The sequence below is a fragment of the Condylura cristata genome, unplaced genomic scaffold (genome assembly GCF_000260355.1).
Source record: "Condylura cristata isolate star-nosed mole 26May11 unplaced genomic scaffold, ConCri1.0 scaffold00017, whole genome shotgun sequence".
NCBI lineage: Eukaryota > Metazoa > Chordata > Mammalia > Eulipotyphla > Talpidae > Condylura > Condylura cristata.
Genome location: NW_004567118.1, coordinates 16,661,739 through 16,676,890, shown reverse-complemented (window position 1 = coordinate 16,676,890; position 15,152 = coordinate 16,661,739). Strand labels below are relative to the sequence as shown.

The following is a 15,152-nucleotide window of genomic DNA, read 5'->3' as shown; positions in this document are numbered from 1 at the left end:
GCAGGACAGTTTATTGGCAAGAAGTTCAGTCCCCAGCAAGATCAGAGGAGTGATAGAAGGGGAATGGCTTCAGAGCAGGGATTATCAAAGCATGGCCCAACCATCACTCACATCCAAAATAATTCTGCGCTGACAAGTCTCTATATTAATTCAATACCATTGCTTCTTCGTCTGGGGGGAGAGGCGGTGGGATAGGAATAAAGAGTTGGAATAAATCATAAAGAGTAATGCTTGTTGAGAAATTAATATGTGCCATGTGCTTTAGATAAATCATGTTATTCAGTCTTTCTTGCTCCCTAATGAAAAAGCTACTATTAAGAGCATCCTTATTTTAAAGATGAGGAAACTGTGGGCCTCCCTGGTAGTGAAGGGGGTTAAGTCTTAGCACTATGAAGCTATCCATAGCCACTGCAGCACCAGTACGATCCCCAGCCAGGGAAGTGACCCACATGGCGCAGCAGACCTCTCCTGTGTTACCTGCTGCTCCCCTCAGCAGTATATTTCAGCCCATCTGCCTGTTCTGCTCCCCACCCTGTCTTTGGTGAATCCTTTCACCCTCCTGCACCTTAGGCCTACACCCCAGCTCTTGTATGCATAAGTAAATAAATGAATCTTAGAAAGAAAAATAAAGATGAGGAAACTAGGGCACAAAGGGATTATGTCACTTGTCCAAATCATAAGTCTAGGAGCCAGGGCTCAAACCAAGTATAAGCCCAGCTCTTGCCTCTAGTCAAACTGATAAAATTTAATTCTTGGATCACTTGCATTAAATCACATGACAGCACTTGTTTAAAAAATCATAGTTTTGAGAACTAATCTAGACCTACTGACTCATTTAGTACTATATACCACAGGCGAGTCAAGGATCTGCTGTGCTCCTTCCCTGTCTTGACAGAGCAGGTTTCTGAGCAGCTGGACTGACAGTTCTTTCCACACCACCTCTTCAAAGAGGGCTGTTGCCCCTCCCGCCTTGACCCTGCACTGAGGCTTGATTCAGATCCATGGTGCCTGGTGAGCCTCCCAGAGTGGACAGGACTTCTGTGGAGCCGATGCCAGGGGCCTGTTCACTCTGTCTGCCCAAGGGAGTGGCTGACAACTGCCAGGGCCAGCCCTTCCCCATCAGAAGGCAACAGCTGGCCAAGGAATCCCTTCCTGACGAGGACCCCTTGAATCAGGCAGGATGTGTGGACCTGGACCTCTGGGCCTCAGTTTCTCTTTTCATAACACGAGAAACAATCAGCTTTGTCTCTGCCCCTTCCTTCTCCCCAGGAAATGTGCAGAACACAGAGTAGATTTTATCAGAAGGAATTCTGTGCTCCAGAGAAAGGCACTAACAAAACCATCAACCTCCCAAACTCACAATAATAAGACTAATAAGGACATGAGATTAACTTGGGAGAGTTGAAGGGGAGCCATTTCTCATTGTTTTTGAAGACTTGAGCTGTGAAACTTTGGATTCATTATTGATCATAACTTCTGTACAGTCCTTATTGTGATTCAGTCCTAGCATCCCTGACATTCGAGCAAACACCTCTGCTGCTAGAAGAGAAATTTCCTCTCTTGAGAACATGTGAACATGGACTCAGTTTGGGGCACGTCACCAGTAACCAGTATACCTACCCATCAACCTCCCAGCACACACACACACACACACATACAAGAAAGTGAGAACTGGAAAAGAAAGAAATTGAGTGAGGCAGACTTATGCTGAATCCTGATTTTTACACTTTTTGATCTTTTGCAAGTCAACTAACTAGTACGTTTCTGCCACTTTAAAATGGGAGAATAATAATTTCTGCTTTTTCTACTATGCTATGGAGAGCAAGCTAGGCAATTAGTAAATGTTAAATCCTTTCAATACTGGACCATGGGTGCACAGATCCAAGTGTACACACAGCTATTCTTTGCACAGGTTTCTACTCAGGCATCTTCATGTCAGATGACATCCACTTGTCTGCAGGACAGGACAATGGCCACGCGATACTCTCAGGCTCAGAGCAGCCAGCCGTCTTTCCAAACTCTGATCATAGTTTGTTGGGCGTCAGCCTCTTCTGGTTTGTTTTTTACTCACATCAGGACTCTGGGGACTTGCAAGGAGAACGATAAAAGCCTGGCCAGTTTGGCACGGTGCCCTGCTTCCCTTCCACATAAAGGCTGTCTACTCACAGGCAGCTGGCCTGAAAAGCTGGGCCAGGTCCGGCTCAGCATGTGTTGCTTTGCTCAAAAGACCTGCTAACAGGAAAGTGTCTGGTTCCTTTCTACCCCAAACAGGAAGTGTCTGCCACTGTCCGGAGGGAGTTCTTGGTAGTCTGGTCGTATACAAGAAGACTCCCCTGATGCAGTGGACCTTCCATGTAGGTTTCATGGGAGACTCACTTCCCCGGCCAGGAGGGCTGCCTCCGCGGAAGCTGGGGGCTGAGAGGGTGGTGATGATGGCTACTATGCCTGTGGCACCTGGTGGACAGCAGGCTGTCATCCTTTCAACTGTCATCTAACAGCACGTGTTACTTATTCTGTGCCCCATGGGAGACATTAGAAAGTCCTAGACGAGGTCTCTGAAGTTGAAAGTTTACAGACGAGTCAGAGAGACAAAGCATGCTATTTTCCCCACTTGCTTATTCGTTCATTAAGTACAAGATTTTTCCCCCTCCCCCCTCCCCCACTTTTATTTTTTTAAGTGTTTCAGGCACTATGAGAGGCATTCACTATGAGAGGTTCAGCGATGGCTAGGCAGCCCAGCTAAAGAACAAATGGGCCTTAATCATGGAGGTAAGTCTTGAATTGTGTGGCACCATCTTGAGCTCCACAATTATTTCAAGACGCAAAAGATCTCCATGACCTGGTTTTTAGGCTGGTGCTGGAGCAACAACCTCTGTGGCCCCCTATAGTCTGCTCTGGAGATTGCAGCCAGAGAGCTCCTGGTGAACAAAGTCAGAGCACGCTGGGTCTCTGTTTAAATGGCTCCCTCTACTGGCTTCTCCTCTACTAAATCCACATTCCTCACAGGTCTTGCAAAGCAGACCGGAGGTGGAAGCACTGGGAAGCCAAAGGGGATGGAGACCACTGAGAAATTACCAACAGCAAGGGCATTAGTCTCTGTAGGCTGGAGGAATGCTGGGAGGACTGGGGTCCCTGGGGGAGACTGGGGTCCCTGGAGGAGACTGAGTCTAGAGAAGAGAGCTGCTGTCTGAGGCAGAGAGAAGGGTCAGGCACAGCCCCCTCCTGCCTTTCCTCTATAGTCCAATTTCCACCGCACACCTAGAAGTGACTGCCTGAGGGAATCTCTGAAAGTGAAGGCTAGCCTGCAGGGGTCAGATTCCCAAGTGAAGACTTGAGGAATGGATGGAAGCAAACAGGTTCAACAACACTTTCCTTATGCTTTCATCTCAAGCTGACGTGTAAAACTTAACCTGCTGTCTCCTTAAATATGTACACTGAGGCCAGAATAGTGAACATACAGGGGCCAGGATTTTATAGAATGAAGGAGGGGCAGAGATTAAAGTTTGTTGTAGATAGTTAAGTCTAGGCAAAAGGCTGGAAGGCAGGAGGGTGAGGAGTCCATCTGTGAGATAGTCTGTGGTAGAGGGGCCTTTGGAAAGAAGCCCCTGAGCAGTGCAGACCTGGGAACTCTGTTTCAAGTTTGGGAGAACAAGGACACTGTATAAACAACACTGGGTTTGAGTCGAAGACCTGGGTGTGAGCATCTGTCCCTAACTGGAATTGGCTGTGTGAAGCTGGTAAAGAATTCCAATTACCTGAGCTTCAGTGCTCTCATCTACAAAATGTGAACAGCAGCCTATTAGATTCTTCACTTTTTGTATCTTCATTTTTAAAAATTTTATTTTATTTAAAGATGGAGGGGTTTAGTCTCAGCACTACCACCTAATGGCCCTCTCATGGTAAAGCAGCCTGAGTTCCATCCCTGTCAGGGAGCTGACCCACATGGTGCGAACCTTTTCACCCACTGCTCCCCTTAGCCATGTATTTCAGTGGATCTGCCTGGTTTGTTCCCCTCTGTCTCTGGTGAATCCTCTCACCCACTGCACCTCTAGCTTACACTCCAGTTATTCTATGTAAAGATAAAAAAATAAAAATCTTACAATAAAGAAATAGTTATCTTTTAAAAATATTTATTTATGTATACAGAACTGGGGTACAGGCCAGAGGTACAGGGACAGTGAGAGGATTCACCAGAGACAGAGTGGGGAGCAGAACAGGTTAACCTATGTAGTACACTGCTGAGGGGAGCAGCAGGCAGGTCAGGAGAGGTCTGCTGGGCCTTGTGGATCACCCCGGGGCAGGGATCATTAGCTTCTTAATGTTGTGCTTTAACCCACTGTGTCACCAGGGAGGGCCCTGTTTTTCTTTTTCAATAAGATTTTAAAAACAGATTTATTTATTTATTTATGCAAACAAGTACTGGGGTATAGGCCAGAGGTGCCAGGATTCATCACAGACAGAGTGGGGAACAGAAGAGGAGGATTGAAATATGCTGTTGAGGGGAGCAGTGAGAGTCTGATGACCCATGTGGGTCAGCTCCCTGGCTAGAGATGGAGCTCTTGCTGTAGTGACTGTGGACAGCTTCATAGTGCTGAGATTTAACCCCTTTACCACCAGGGAGGAAGCCAAACTTTCATTTCTTTAGCTTTGTTTGCTTGGACCTGTTTAGAGGGTTCTTTGGCCCTCTTTATCTGAAGTTGAAGGTAATTACTGCTGGTTTAATGAAGAGTGATATCCTCATGCTTTTTTTTCCCCTCACCGGGAGGCATTCTAAACTCATTGCTCTACTTCTACCTCAACTGCCCCTCCTCCTGTTCTCTATCACGCTTGCCCATATGGGAGGCTCCAGAATTCTCTCAACTTCTCCCTCTCTGCTAGCCCTTCTATCCAAATTGGTCACCAGATCTTGGCCACTATACCACCTACCTAAGTAGCTCAGGGTTCTCTTCTCTTACTTCCATCTCCACAGCTACAATCTAATTTTAGGCCACTGTGATCTCTCCCCAGAATTACTACGTTGGCCATCTAGGTCTCTCGGCTTTTAGGCACCTTTTTTCTCCACACATTTTTCATACTGCAGTCCAAAAATGCAGATCCCATCTTATACCCGACCTTTAAAATCTTCTGACAAGCACTTCCCACTGTCTTCACGATAAAACACATAGTCCAAAAGTATTTTGCAAGGTCTCAGTTATTTAGTTCCCCACTTTTCTGATCTCATCTCCTATTATCCTTCTTTCTATAGTCTCTTCCCTCCCTTCCCCCCACATTGAATTACTTTTTAACTAGCCCTCAACACACTTTCCCCCACTTTTTCACTTGGTCAGCTTCTGCTCAGCACCTGTGTGGTTTGCTGCAGAGGTCACATCGTCCTCAGGAAAAATGTCCAGTGTGTTCCCTGATCTTTCACTAGGCAGTTCAGCATAATGGTTAAACCCAGGACTGTGGTGTCTGGTTACCGACCGGGATTCCATTCCACGTTGGCCCTATTCTAGCCGTGTGACCTAAGGTGAGTGAATTCTGCCTTCTCGTCTGTAATGTGGGGATAGTGTTTCATCAGTGTGCTGTGAGAATTAAATGAAATGATGTAAGGTGCCTGACAATTAAAGTTAGCGTTAATAGAGGACTGAAAACTAAAACTTCACACCCCTTCAGCTCCCCCGCGCCCAACTCCACCACATGCCCAGGGTCCGGTTTGTGTGTGATTTCCTTGTAATGCACACGTTTGTTCCAGTATCACCCTGTAGTCTACTTTTTATTCGACAATGTAGTTGGAACAAATCGAAGGCGATCAGGGGTCAGATCTTTCCGTCCCCAAGCACGTCGACTCCGAACGCCCCCAGGTGGCTCAGGCTTTCTTCAGCCAAAGCGGAGCGACCTAGGACATACCATTCGAAATATTAGGGGAAGAAAGGTCTCTACTAACAAATGGTCTGTGTTTATAAGATCGCTTCTCTTTGATCCCTAACTTCAAAATCTGGCGGCCCCAATAAAGTGAGAAATAGCCGCGACTAGGACGCAGAGAGAAGGTTGGGCTTCCCCCCCACCCAATTCGCGGCGTTGGTACTTTCTCTTCTCAATTCCCTCTCAATAATGGTACTGTCCGCAGAGGGGTGAACAGAGAGGGATCCTGAAGTCCTCAGGGGGCGGAGGCCGGTACTAGCACAGAACCACCCCTCCTTCCGTGTAGCTATGGTACGGCTCGCCGTCCCCTGATTGGCTGCCGCGGGCCCGCAGTCGGGCTCAGCCCGCCGTGCCGCCTTCAGTTCAGCTCCGGCCGCCGCGCCGCCTGGCTCTGGTATTCCTTGTTCTCGGCGGGCTCTGGGGGCTCTGCTCCGCGGCCGTTAGTCATGTCGGGTAGGTGACTCCTTCAGCGAGCAGCGGCAGCAACGAGAAGGGGCCTGGCGGGGTTGGGCCGTCTTCCCGCCTACCGGAGGGCCCCGAGGGAGAGCCTCCGGCCCTGAGGGAGGCTTGGGGTGGGGGGGCGGCCGCGGCCGCCGCCATGTTGGACTGGAGGGACGCACGCTCCCAACGCTCTCGGTCTGCAAATCTCGGCGGGAGCGCCTCGGGCCCCTGCCCTTGGAACCTGAGGAGACTTGTCGCCCCGGGGGGAGGGTGTGTAAATCGGGGGGCGGACGCCGTCTACGCCATCAGAGGGGCGGGGGGGAAGCCCGTGAGTAGAGCATCAGCCTGAGAGAATCGGTGCTTCTGGTTCTCCGCTCCGCCTCAGATCTTTCAGCGAGGCCTCGGGCCAGTCATCTCGCCGCCTCGTACCTCAGTTTCCCCATCCGTGAAGTGGAGCTGGGCCTTCTGACTCACCCATTCATCAGGTGGGGGCCTTCTCGCTCCGGGAGCCCTTTGAAAGGACGTTACCTTACACGAAATCCGTCATTCTCTGTGCAGTCACCCCCCCCCATTGAAATAGGGGTGTTCCATTTAATCCAACTTCCTCTTCACCCTTCTCCGTCATGCTCCTCGCCCCTCTCGCTTCTCTCCTTTACGAGCTTGAAAGTGAGCCTTGTCTATTATTGATAGGCCCCACTAGGTACAGGTGGCGTTTGCCTTCAGAAATGCAGCCCAGAGAAAAGGCAGTCTTCCATGGAGCACTTAAGTTGATAGAGTGCCCCGTGGGGTAGGAGAGAAGAAGAGGCATTGGTCCCTGCAGGACAGCCAGTTCATTTCCTGCTTAGCCAGAATATAAAATCTGGAACGTGGATGTCCTCTTGATTTAGCTGCCTTAGCTGATCACACAGGGACCTCTGTTGTTGGGCTACATCACAAGCTGCAAAGACCCAAAGGGCAGAGGCTTGACAGTTTTTAAAAGGGAGAACCTGTTAGTATTAAAACGGCCTCACTCCCTGAAGTAACCCGCCTTTGCAGAAGAATGAAAAAAGTGACCAAATTAGCAGTATTGATTGCACCGAAGAAAAAAACTTAAGTGATTAACATTGAAGTTAAAGTGCCAGAGTATCAGTCTTTTGGGACAGAGGGGATCCCATCTAACAGGCTGTACCTGCTCAGCATTTCTTTAAACTTCTGTTTAATTCTTGCCCAAACAAGAAATAATTTCTTACCCCAAAGTAGCCAGTGGTGCAGTAACTTTTGTCAGGGGCGTACACTGGGATGAAGTCGGTAAAATTCCAGAAGTACATTGTTAAGAGCATGTGTAACCCATTGTGGTTTAAAATAATAAAAGATTTTCCTGCATTGATGGAGAGATTTACCAAGTTTGAGTGCAAATGGTACGCAACTAAAAACACTCTTGATTTTAAACAAATTATTGGTATAAAATAAGGCTTATTTTTATAGGGTGGAGTTGCTTTTGTGGAAAAATAACGTTTAGGGGTTTACTCTTTGTAAATTCAAAATTTTCAGTGTGTCATATTAGGCTGTTCACTGATTTGACTGTTAGTACTGATTTACAAATGACCGAATGCCAGATATTTATCACTTTGTAATGTGAATAATTTTATACTGAGACTGACTTTCTCATGTGAAAACTGTTAATTGCTTGCTTCTGAATTAAGCCATTTAAAATTAGAATCTAAGTTCATTTATAAATGCATGTATAAAATACTTTTGACTGTATAAAAATAGTAATGCTTTGATTTGTTTTTTGATGAATGTTTAAATTAATAAATTTAACCGTAAACTGCCCTTAACCATCTAATGACATTAAGTTTAGTTAAGTTCTTTCAAAATTTCAGGCTACATTTATATTTAATATATTAAATTGATCTAACCACTCCAGGTCTCTGACAGGGCAAACTTACCAACCTAATAAAATATAAATACAAATAAAAATAATAAAAATTACAAATACTGTAAGTCAGACATGCAAATGCTGTTTACAAATGTGAATTTTATGGTACATAAAGTTAAAATCACAAATCTAATATGTTACACATATGTATGTCAAAATAATTCTCACTGTGGCAATGTGGCAGGGCATGATAATGAATGAAAATCATCTACAAACACCTAGAAATGGAAGAAATTACAAAAAAGAAAGGACAAATCCTAACTGCCAAAGTGAAATAGAAGCCAGTGTGGTACATTTAGAATTAAGTTTAGTGGCTTCCTGGAGAGGAGGAGGTTGCAGGTCTCATTATTAGAGACTTGGCTTTTATTGCCCAAGTAACTGAAAGGACAAGAGATGAAGCCTGACATACATGTTTGAAGGACTGTATCTTCAAGGAAATAAACTAGCGTAGTGATAACAAGGAAACCTGGATCCTGAGTGGAAACAAGCCTTTCTGAGGATTTTTGCCATTGGGAACTTAGTAAAATTTAGGTGTATATTTAACTGGCTTTGACATCCAGGAAACCTACCTTAAGATGAGAAGTTAACATAAGGATTGGTTTTGGACTGGTAATTTTGGGGTTCCTAGTAGAAACATGAAATTTCTGGAGGCAATTTTAATAGCTTAGGTCATAAGGGATCTCAGAAAAAAGTGCCTTGCAAAAAAAGATGAAAATACGTGAAAAATTGCAGAACTCCAGGAAACTACAAAAATAAGAGACAATCCAGATTATAATTCCTAAAAGTAATCTGAATGACAATATGTATTTTGAGTTGTAAAGGACTTAAAAGATCAGAGGTGTTAGAGCGAACACTACATTTGAAAAAAGAACAGTCTATGTAGGTGGTAAAAGGTCAATAAATTGAAATGCAGATAAGCTTAATACAAGTCTTTGGTGAAGTGGAAGATAAATGTGATATAATTACCCCTATTTCAGAAGGATAAAGAGATGAGACCTGAAAGATTACATGAAAATTGAGAATTCCTGTAACATCTTGTGTGAGTTTGAAAGCAGAAATTGGGGAAGAATTAGAGAATTTTGCAAAATTGAAAATTGAGTCTTTTGAGTCTAGCAGTAGTCTCGAGCCAAAATTAAATTCTAAACCTGTATACATTGCTGTGAAGCTGCAGATAATAGTAACAAACGTGGAGGGAATAGGGAAATATTAAATAAAAAATAAACATTAAATAAAATGGTAATATTCATGGATTTCTAAAGGTTTTAAGAAACTGGAAAACAAGGTGATCCTTGGAAATGAACCATCAACTTTGAATTTTTTAATCCAAATAAAAATAAATACTAAGTACCACTTTCAGGCCTTTGCAGAAAGATGAGAATAATTAGTATGCAAAAGCAACAGAGGAAACAAATTAGATAAAAATCAAATACAATGGAACATTGATTAAAATGGTTATAGAGATTTTTAAAAAGTGGAAGCAAAAGGTACAGGGGGAAAAAATGGAAGCAAAATGACAGGTGAAAGCTGTGATTGGCATTAGAGTATTAAGATTCTTAAATTCTAATGGGATCATTTGAATTTTATTAAGAGTTGTTAATTGAACATAATCATTAAATTGTGAATAGTAACTTAAAAAGGCAGAAATTAAAAGTACAACTTCTAAAGCAACAGAAGGAAAATTGGGAATAAAGATGCAATTTGTGGAAAAGAAAAAATGATGGTAAATGGATAGGTAGGAATAAATAAAAAGTAACTATAGTTAAAGTATTAAAACACCAGCTGGAAGACAAATTTCACTTTTGGGGAAAATGATCTAAGTAATATGTTCAAAAATGATATACTTGAAAAATAATGTTGAAAGCATCAAGATGAGAAAAGGCCAGCCAGGCAAAACCATAAGGATGATTAGTTGTTTACAGTGAAAATGGTGTGGATATTTTACTGATAGTCTAAATGCAGTGTTAAAAATAAATTTACCTGGAAGATAGGAATCTGTACTTCTATGTGCCAAACAGTATAGCTTCAAAATAGAGAAAGTGAAAAAACAGAAGATGTTGGCAAATCTAAGGTTAAGAGTTTAAAAATAACACCTCCAATTAATAGATCAAGCAGACCAAAAATTAGTAAGAATAGGAATGATAAAACCAATAAGCATCATAGACTTTGAGAATTCAGCTATGAAAAAAGTTCTTTTTGAGTGCATATATACACAAAAGTTATCAATGTGGAAAATTAAAAAAGAGCATAGCCTAACAAATGCCAGGAATAATGCAGGAAGTATCTTCCCTGACTGCAGTGGAATGTAATTAGAAGGCAAAAAGAAGAAAACCCTATACTCTCTTTGGAAATAGCACTTCTGAGTAATTTATGGGTCCAAGACAAGGCTTAATCAAGTTTCAACTAGAATGAGCAGTTTGAAATTTCATAAATAATATCTATAAACTAATTTTCTCTGATGAATATAAAACAGCTGCAACTTCACTGAAGCATACTAAGTAAGGCCAGCCTTAATTGGCCAATATGCTCATTTTTTTATCTTCTGGACTTTTTATTAAAGACAGTTAAGTCAGATTTTATAACTGAAAACTGGGTTATAGGTAAGGACTAAAACTTAATAAATTTAAGACAGGTTCACATGACCTAGGTGTTGTATACTTAAAATTCTGCCTGAGCCAAAGAGGAGTATGCTGAGATCCTGGGTTCCATGTTGTTATGGAAGAGCCCATGTCCACGTCTTGGGATACAGCTAAATTGAAGACTTCATGCATCCCCAAGATACCTAAAGTGTTTGTCATGTATTTCTTCCCCTCTTTACCAGTTTCTGATTTGGGTGAAATTATTCTCATGGTAAATGCATCTTTGTGATCCAGATGCTGTATCCTTTGCTTATTTTTCCCCTTTTTTAAAAAAATTATTTGGCTGTTAGCTATAAATCTATAGTCATTGTCAAGGGTATGGCAGTAATGTTTAATTTTTTCACATTAGGTAACTTTCCTACTCTGAAGTAGCTTGTTTCAGCATTTCATTCAATATTCTAAGTAAAAGTTATGTTGAGTCTGAATGGGGATCTTCTAAACTGCAGTAATGTGGCAAATTTGCTGTCACTAATACAATCAGTGATTGTGTTTTTGTATTGCAGCTTTATATTGGTAAGATTTTTGGTGGGCTTTCAGAGTTCTGACAAGTTTCCTTTCAGATTGGATGAGGTTGAGGCTGATGGTTAGTTTGAAACTCACTCATTTTTTCGCAGTTGAGAGTATTTGAGTACTTTTATCACTAATGAACTTAAGTTATTCTTTTGATTCTGAATAGAAGCCTAAGAGTTGAGCTTAAAAGCTTTGATTTTTTTTTTTTTAAGATTTATTTATGCTTATGAACTGGGGTACAGGCCAGAGGTGCAGGGACGGTGAGAAGAATCACCAGAGACAGAGTGGGGAGCTATGAAGTACACTGCTGGGGGGAGCAGCGGGTTGTTCAGGAGAGGTCTGTCATGCTATGTGGATCACCTCCGGGGCAGGGATCGAACTCATGCTGAAGTGGCTTTAGCTTCTTAGTGCTGCGCTTTAACCTGCTGTGCCACCAGGGAGTGCCCAAAGTTTTGATTTTTAACTGACATTTTAAATTTTTTCTTTTTTGACAGTTTTTAGTTCATGCTTCTCTTGGTAGTTTTTATTGTTAAAAAGCAAGCTAGAAGCATAGGTATCATTAAGTTCATATACCAGTTGGCCAGTGCCCTAAAGCTCAATAAAATGTGGTTAAACAGCTAACCTAGCTGCTTTTAACAAGTCTTTGAAATGTTTTTGTTGCTCTTGACAGTTCAAGCAATCTAGTACAGGGAAATAGTATATATGTTGGACTGGTGAGGATACAGAAGTAAATGTAATTTTGGGGATTTGTCTTGTCAGAATTCATCTTCCTTGGCCCTGATAATTTTTTTTTTTTAAGATTTATTTATGCATACAAGAACTACATACAGTACAGGCCAGAGGTACAGGGAGTAAGAGGATTCGCCAGAGACAGGGTGGAAGCAGAATGGGCAGATGGACTGAAATATACTACTGAGGGGAGCAGCGGGTGAGACAGGAGAGGTCTGCTGCACCATGTGGGTCACTTCCCTGGCAGATGGACTGAAATATACTAAGGGGAGCGGCAGGTGACACAGGAGAGGTCTGCTGCACCATGTGGGTCACTTCCCTGGCTGGGGATCGTACTGGTGCTGCAGTGGCTGTGGGTAGCTTCATAGTACTGAAACTTAATCCCTGACACCACCAGGGAGGCACCTGCTCCTAACAAATTTTACTGCATATAAAGATAACAGAGTTTTTGTTAAAAAGAATAGATTTTCACTGATAGTTTCATATTGGTTCATGTGACCATAAGGGCATGTTTATAGAGTAGTTGCTGTCAAAGAAGTAGTTATTATAAAAAGTAGATTTGTATAGATTTCTTCTTGCAGTGTGTTTTAACTTCTAGTTTTGCCTTCTTTACATTTTTATGATATATTCTTACTATATTTGTAAGAGCTAAAATCATTCTTTGAGGGAATGTAATTTTAAATAAGATCTAAAATTCTTTTTATGTGTTTTAGATTCTGGAAGTTACGGTCAGTCCGGGAGTGAGCAGCAAAGGTAAAGTGTATATACATTTGAATAATACAACTAAAAAGTAGAACTGAGAAAAAGATGAATTTAAGCTTCTTTCTGAGATTTGATATCCAATTAAGATAGTTAAATATTTGCTTGTCATGGAGGAGTCAGCCTTTGTTGTATACACATGCTATAAAACTTTTCTTTTTTTAAAAAGACAATCAGTAAATAATAGATAAATTCTAGAGACTAAAACACATCTAAGTATTGTAAAGATTATATATTCTTTAGAAAATTTAAAAAAAATCCTTATTAAAAGGATTTAAGGAATTGAACTATAACAGATACTTAGGGATAAAAACATTTTATTTTTGATTATATATAATATACTAATGGTTTTTACAGAACAGGCTTTCTTCAAGTGCTACTCCTTAACCATGATTCCAATAAAAACTTCTGTTTTATGTGTATGTGTGCATGCAGTAGGCTACTCTTATCAGAAATGTAGCCTTCAACTTAAAAAGTTTTGCAGTTAAGAATAGTGTCAAGGATCTCTTGTCATCAAAAAACTGACTTTTTTCTTCTCATAAGATAATGCTAGCCTCATAATAGGCATCTAGCAAATGTTTATGCGGCGAAAAGTATTTTATAGTTTAATTTTTTCAGCACTTAATAGCTCTAGAAGAGTAAAAAAATTAATGTAAAAATTTTAATTTTTGACATGTTCAGAAAGTTTGTTTTTGACTAGCTAGAGCTTACATGCTTTAAAATTAAATTCAAATCTGAGGAAGTTACATTTGTTTATTTTATCCAGTAGCAAACTACTCCATTCCAGGCTCTGCTATGACTCGGGATACTATATAATTTCATTCTCTGATAGTACTCTGAAGATACACATAACTTATTACTGAGGCATTAAAATTAGACTTTTATTAGTGCCATACTGCTTTTTTTAGGAAGTTGAAGACAAATTTTAAGGTAAATGGTAAGAGAAATTAATCTGTCAAAACATAGCTAAATTTATTAAAGTGCTAACTTAAAAGGCCATCATTTTCTGTTTCAGATACTTATTATAGGTCTTGCTGCCATGTAGTTTCCTCCCTTCTGTCCCCTCCCTTCCCTGCACATTTCCATAAGAGAGCTATAATTCTCTTGGGATTTTCTAGGACCGTTGAAGTTTTGTTTATCTATGGGAGATTGTCAAAGCGAAACTTGTGGTGTTTGACATTGTGGAGGTCTAGGAGTGACTATATCTTTAATAGTCTTCGGTTATCACCTTCCAATTTAGAATAAGACAGGCATTTTCACAGTTTCTCAGCAAAGAAGCTTGTATTTGAGTATAAATGAAGGTATTTCTTTAAGCTTTTAAGTTTTAGCACATTTCTTTCAAATAGTATATTTTTATCTTACAGTTATTCTTCCTATGGAAATCAAGGCAACCAAGGTTATGGACAAGCACCACAAGTAGGTTAAAATATATATTGTGTTTTTAAATAGTTATTTTTATCCTAAGCAGGTGACAAAACTTGTATTTACCTAAATTTCAGAACTATTCTGGTTATGGGCAAGCGACAGATTCATCATATGGACAGAATTATGGTGGCTACTCCAGTTATGGACAGAGCCAATCAGGTTGGATTGTTTTCTTAACTTTACTGTTTCAAAAATGAAGAAAATCAGAACCTTTACTAAATGGTATGTTCTTCCATTCTTAAGGTTATTCACAGTCTTATGGTGGTTATGAGAATCAAAAGCAAAGTTCATATGGCCAGCAATCTTACAATAACCAAGGACAGCAAAACACGGAATCATCAGGAAGGTAAGAAATCAATAAAAGTACTGAGAATGTTGGGCAGTGGGGTAACAGTTGGTGTAGTAAAACAACAAACCAAAAAAAATCTAGCTTTCGCAAAATAACTTTTCTGAGAAGTTGCAAGAGAGTATGGGTCTCACAGTTTTGTGTTAAGAAGAATGGTGTGGAAATTGACAGCTTTGTTATTTGATGTTTAGAATGTATTTTTTGTAAAATAATTGTTCAGCTGTATATAAACATACAACTTAAATGTTAAAGAGAAGAAAATGTTCGGATGCCTTTATACCTTAGATTAGATTTTAAAAAGTACGACTTACCGAATAAAACCTCTCAATGCTTACTTTATTTATTCCCTTTCTATTTTTTTATCTTTTTTTTTTTTTTAATTATTTATTCGTACAGAACTGTGGTACAGGCCAGAGATGCGGAGGGTGAGAGGATTCACCAGAGACAGAGTGGGGACCAGAACAGGCAGATTGATGAAGTACAC

The 15,152-nt window shown here is 41.1% G+C and overlaps 1 protein-coding gene across 1 annotated transcript in view; it reads left to right on the top strand.

Moving 5' to 3' along the window:
- The first annotated feature begins 6,255 nt into the window (after positions 1–6,255).
- TAF15 (TAF15 RNA polymerase II, TATA box binding protein (TBP)-associated factor, 68kDa) overlaps positions 6,256–15,152 on the top strand; it is a 29,068-nt gene continuing 20,171 nt past the window's right edge. Inside the window, exons 1-5 of the mRNA XM_012726067.1 lie at positions 6,256–6,357; positions 12,852–12,891; positions 14,262–14,313; positions 14,397–14,481; positions 14,566–14,668. Coding sequence (XP_012581521.1) covers positions 6,351–6,357; positions 12,852–12,891; positions 14,262–14,313; positions 14,397–14,481; positions 14,566–14,668 — 287 coding nt within the window. The 5' untranslated portion in view covers positions 6,256–6,350. The remainder of the gene's footprint in view (positions 6,358–12,851; positions 12,892–14,261; positions 14,314–14,396; positions 14,482–14,565; positions 14,669–15,152) is intronic.